Here is a 5,040-nt window from a genome sequence, read left to right on the forward strand (position 1 = left end):
AAATATCCAAGTAATAACTTAGTACCCCCAAAAGTTAATGGAATCGAGTTCCCCGGCCGAGAGAGCGAGCGCGGCTCCGGGCCCGCGGGGAGCAGAGGCGGTGGCGGGCGGCGGCGGCACCCGGAGCCGCCGAGTGCCCCTCCCCGCCCCTCCAGCCCCCCACCCAGCCACCCGCCCGTGACCCGCGCCCATGGCCGCGCGCACCCGGCACAGTCCCCAGGACTCCGCACCCCGCGCCACCGCCCAGCTCGCAGTTCCGCGCCACCGCGGCCATTCTCACCTGGCGGCGCCGCCCGCCCACCGCCCGGACCACAGCCCCCGCGCCGCCGACAGCCACAGTGGCCGCGACAACGGTGGGGGACACTGCTGAGTCCAAGAGCGTGCAGCCTGGCCATCGGACCTACTTATCTGCCTTGCTGATTGTCTATTTTTATAAGAGTTTACAACTTTTCTAAGAATTTTTGTATACAAAGGAACTTTTTTTAAAGACATCGCCGGTTTATATTGAATCCAAAGAAGAAGGATCTCGGGCAATTTGGGGGTTTTGGTTTGGGGTTTTGTTTCTAAAGTTGTTTTTAATCTTCGTTGACTTTGGGGTTCGGGTACCCCTCTCCTTCGGACTCCGGAGGACCTTCTGGGCCCCCACATTAATGAGGTAGGTGAGATGCTGGGCTTGGGAACAGAGAGGGGTGAAGACTGGTGGGAAACTTCGGAGCAGTGGCCAGGGTGTCCCCTGACTCCTGGTCCTTGTGCGCCCCGCCCGGCCCGCAGGCAGCCACCTGGCGAGTCTGACATGGCTGTCAGCGACGCTCTGCTCCCGTCCTTCTCCACGTTCGCGTCCGGCCCGGCGGGAAGGGAGAAGACACTGCGTCCAGCAGGTGCCCCGACTAACGTGAGTGTCGCGCTAGTGCCCTGTAGATTTCTGCAGATGGGGTGGGGTGGATGGGCGGAATCCGGGGATCACCAAGAGCCCCTGGTTAGGACAACGATTGCCCTCCATTGGGAGTCTACAGCCTTCCCAAGGTGGCTCCTCGGCCCTTGAGTCGGCCTTAAGTGCGTGTGGTCCCGGCACTGCGGTACCGCCAGGGGCGCACAGCGGTTCCCCACAGGTCTCCGGGCATCCGGACCGTGGGGTGGGCGCACTCAGGCCACTGTATTGTAGGTGGACAAGTCTCGAGACCCTTTGGGCGGGTGTGACCGTAGCGCGTAGGCGACCGGGTGGCTATGGTGCATGGGGAGAAAGCCATAGTGTCCCAGTGTCCCAATTCCGTGGGCGGCTGGAGCGTCCCGCGGATCTGGCGGGGAAGAGAACTGGGCTGGCGGAGCTACGGCACTAGCTTGCAGTAGAACGAACGCGCCACCTCTTACCTTGGTGTTAGCTGAGATTGCAGCGCTGGCCCCTGGAGTCCCCGAGGCTGCCTTCCTGTTCTGTCCAGTTCCTATGGCAGGGTGTTGGTGTGCTTCACCCACCGAGTCAATATTAGGGGTGGTAACAGGGGGCTACAACTTAACAGTTTCTCCCTCCCTCCCTGTTCTTGCAGCGTTGGCGAGAGGAACTCTCTCACATGAAGCGACTTCCCCCACTTCCCGGCCGCCCCTACGACCTGGCGGCGACGGTGGCCACAGACCTGGAGAGTGGTGGAGCTGGTGCAGCTTGCAGCAGTAACAACCCGGCCCTCCTACCCCGGAGGGAGACCGAGGAGTTCAACGATCTCCTGGACCTGGACTTTATCCTTTCCAACTCGCTATCCCACCAGGAATCGGTGGCCGCCACCGTGACCACCTCGGCGTCAGCTTCATCCTCGTCTTCCCCAGCGAGCAGCGGCCCTGCCAGCGCGCCGTCCACCTGCAGCTTCAGTTATCCGATCCGGGCCGGGGGTGACCCGGGCGTGGCTGCCGGCAACACAGGTGGAGGGCTCCTCTACAGCCGAGAATCTGCGCCACCTCCCACGGCCCCCTTCAACCTGGCGGACATCAATGACGTGAGCCCCTCGGGCGGCTTCGTGGCTGAGCTACTGCGGCCGGAGTTGGACCCAGTATACATTCCGCCACAGCAGCCTCAGCCGCCAGGTGGCGGACTGATGGGCAAGTTTGTGCTGAAGGCGTCTCTGACCACCCCTGGCAGCGAGTACAGCAGCCCTTCGGTCATCAGTGTTAGCAAAGGAAGCCCAGACGGCAGCCACCCTGTGGTAGTGGCGCCGTACAGCGGTGGCCCGCCGCGCATGTGCCCCAAGATTAAGCAAGAGGCGGTCCCATCCTGCACGGTCAGCCGGTCCCTAGAGGCCCACTTGAGTGCTGGACCCCAGCTCAGCAATGGCCACCGGCCCAACACACACGACTTCCCCCTGGGGCGGCAGCTCCCCACCAGGACTACCCCTACACTGAGTCCCGAAGAACTGCTGAACAGCAGGGACTGTCACCCTGGCCTGCCTCTTCCCCCAGGATTCCATGCCCATCCGGGGCCCAACTACCCTCCTTTCCTGCCAGACCAGATGCAGTCGCAAGTCCCCTCTCTCCATTATCAAGGTCAGTGGGGGGAAGGGATTGGTAGAGATCCGGCTTGGGGAGCTTTGCTTCTGGATTCTCGAGATTATCCAGAATGAAGTTGACCCCACTTTCTTTACCCCTAGAGCTCATGCCACCGGGTTCCTGCCTGCCAGAAGAGCCCAAGCCAAAGAGGGGAAGAAGGTCGTGGCCCCGGAAAAGAACAGCCACCCACACTTGTGACTATGCAGGCTGTGGCAAAACCTATACGAAGAGTTCTCATCTCAAGGCACACCTGCGAACTCACACAGGTAAGGGGCCAGCGCTGTGGAGGAGGATTGGTGCCTGTCTGCTCCGTAGGCTGGCTGTGGACTCCTTAGGGCTTTTCTTGGGTGCTGGGGTGTATCTCTTCTCCATCTCCTGGATCACAGAGGAGGGCAGCAAACAGGCGCCTATGTTTTTGCCCAGAAGCCTTTTGCTTGATGGATGCTATCTGCTGCCTGAATGTGCAGTTTCTCACTGGGCCTTTAAAAGATAGGGAATTTCCTGTGTGTGCCTGCCTCTCCTAGCCTGGTAATCAAGTTGTACTTTGCAATGCAAAAATGCGGTATCTTTAAAAGAAAAGTTTTCTAGATTATTTTCATAGTTGTCTCCTCCTCTTAGATCTACCTACCCTTGACTCTATCTTGGTCTTTAGAATAATTAGATCGGATTTACGTTCCAAGAATTTAATGGTTCCCATTGCTGGGGATTCTGGTTTAAAACTGTCCGTGCAAGCTGAATATGGTGACACTCAATTTTGGAGTTACAAATACCAAAGAGACTGATTTGAAAGAATCCTGTTGATTTCAGACCAGCCTGGTCAAGAACCCCAGTCTCAAAATAACAAAAAACCTTAAAGGTAGTCATTAAGTCTTCTAGATCTGTTCATTAAAACAGCCAGAATGACACTGCTGGAGAAATTAGCCAGGGATGGCATTTTGGACCCAGTGTAATGGCCTGGGATACTCTGGATTTCTACAGAGATAACTCCTAATCCAGTCCATTTCCAGCGCTTGTTAGGCTCAAGAAAATGAAACTGTAGGAGTAGACGGAGATTGAGAGGGTATCTGCAATTTTTTTTGGTTGCTAACTACTGTTTCTCCATGAGTTTAAATTAAATTAAACACATGTCATTCCTATTCATCTGAAATTCAGTATGGCCCTTCAGTGACATTCCTAGATTTTTTTTTATCGTCTTTTTACTTTTTTGAAAGAGAGGGTGGGGCGCGCACCGGAATTTGCTCTCTGGCCTCTCTTTTTTTTTTAAGTGACTAATTCTTCATTCTAGCAGTAGCTTCAGCAGCCTGTTCTCCCTTTCCCTTTACAGGCGAGAAACCTTACCACTGTGACTGGGATGGCTGCGGGTGGAAATTCGCCCGCTCAGATGAACTGACCCGGCACTACCGCAAACACACAGGGCACCGGCCCTTTCAGTGCCAGAAGTGTGACCGGGCCTTTTCCAGGTCGGACCACCTTGCCTTACACATGAAGAGGCACTTTTAAATCCCACACAGTGGATAATGACCCACACTGCCAGGAGAGAGTTCAGTATTTTTTTTTTCAACCTTTCACACTGTCTTCCCACGAGGGGAGGAGCCCAGCTGGCCAGCGCTACAATCATGGTCAAGTTCCCAGCAAGTCAGCTTGTGAATGGATAATCAGGAGAAAGGAAGAGTCCAAGAGACAAAACAAAAAAAATACTAAAAACAAACAAACAAAAAATAAAAGAAAAAAATCACAGAACAGATGGGGTCTGAAACTGGATCTTCTATCATTCCAATACCAAATCCAACTTGAACATGCCCGGACTTACAAAATGCCAAGGGGTGACTGGAAGTTTGTGGATATCAGGGTATACGTTAAATCAGTGAGCTTGGGGGGGGGAGGGAAGACCAGAATTCCCTAGAATTGTGTTTCGATGATGCAATATACATGTAAAGATCACCTTGTATGCTCTTTGCCTTCTAAAAAGCCATTATTATGTCAGAGGAAGAGGAAGCAATTCAGGTACAGAACATGTTCTAATAGCCTAAATGATGGTGCTTGGTGAGTCGTGGTTCTAAAGGTACCAAACGGGGGAGCCAAAGTTCTCCAACTGCTGCATACTTTGACAAGGAAAATCTATTTTTGTCTTCCGATCTACATTTATGACCTAAGTCAGGTAACTACGCCTGGTTTATTTCTGTAACATTTTTATGCAGACAGTCTGTTATGCACTGTGGTTTCAGATGTGCAATAATTTGTACAATGGTTTATTCCCAAGTATGCCTTTAAGCAGAACAAATGTGTTTTTCTATATAGTTCCTTGCCTTAATAAATATGTAATATAAATTTAAGCAAACTTCTATTTTGTATATTTGTAAACTACAAAGTAAAAAAAATGAACATTTTGTGGAGTTTGTATTTTGCATACTCGAGGTGAGAAATAAGTTTTAAATAAACCTATAATATTTTATCTGAAAAAAAAAAAAGTTAATGGAATCAATTAATACCCATGGCCTTTGAAAGTTACTT

General features: G+C 52.6%; 1 protein-coding gene across 1 annotated transcript; it reads left to right on the forward strand.

The window, feature by feature from the left end:
* The first annotated feature begins 46 nt into the window (after positions 1-46).
* Positions 47-4,987, forward strand: LOC114615705 (Krueppel-like factor 4). Its single transcript, XM_028761362.1, has 5 exons — positions 47-655; positions 772-892; positions 1,542-2,526; positions 2,631-2,795; positions 3,854-4,987. The coding sequence occupies exons 1-5, from the start codon at positions 651-653 to the stop codon at positions 4,027-4,029; spliced, it is 1,452 nt and encodes a 483-aa protein (XP_028617195.1). The 5' UTR covers positions 47-650; the 3' UTR covers positions 4,030-4,987.
* The last annotated feature ends 53 nt before the right edge of the window (positions 4,988-5,040 follow it).

This window comes from Grammomys surdaster, unplaced genomic scaffold (assembly GCF_004785775.1).
Source record: "Grammomys surdaster isolate TR1022 unplaced genomic scaffold, NIH_TR_1.0 134046, whole genome shotgun sequence".
NCBI lineage: Eukaryota > Metazoa > Chordata > Mammalia > Rodentia > Muridae > Grammomys > Grammomys surdaster.

Bases quoted from the DNA above. Each gene is read 5' to 3' on its own strand.
- LOC114615705 (XM_028761362.1), top strand. The intron at 893-1,541 runs GTGAGTGTCGCG...CTGTTCTTGCAG, and splicing joins CAGCAGGTGCCCCGACTAAC to CGTTGGCGAGAGGAACTCTC. The intron at 2,796-3,853 runs GTAAGGGGCCAG...TTCCCTTTACAG, and splicing joins ACACCTGCGAACTCACACAG to GCGAGAAACCTTACCACTGT.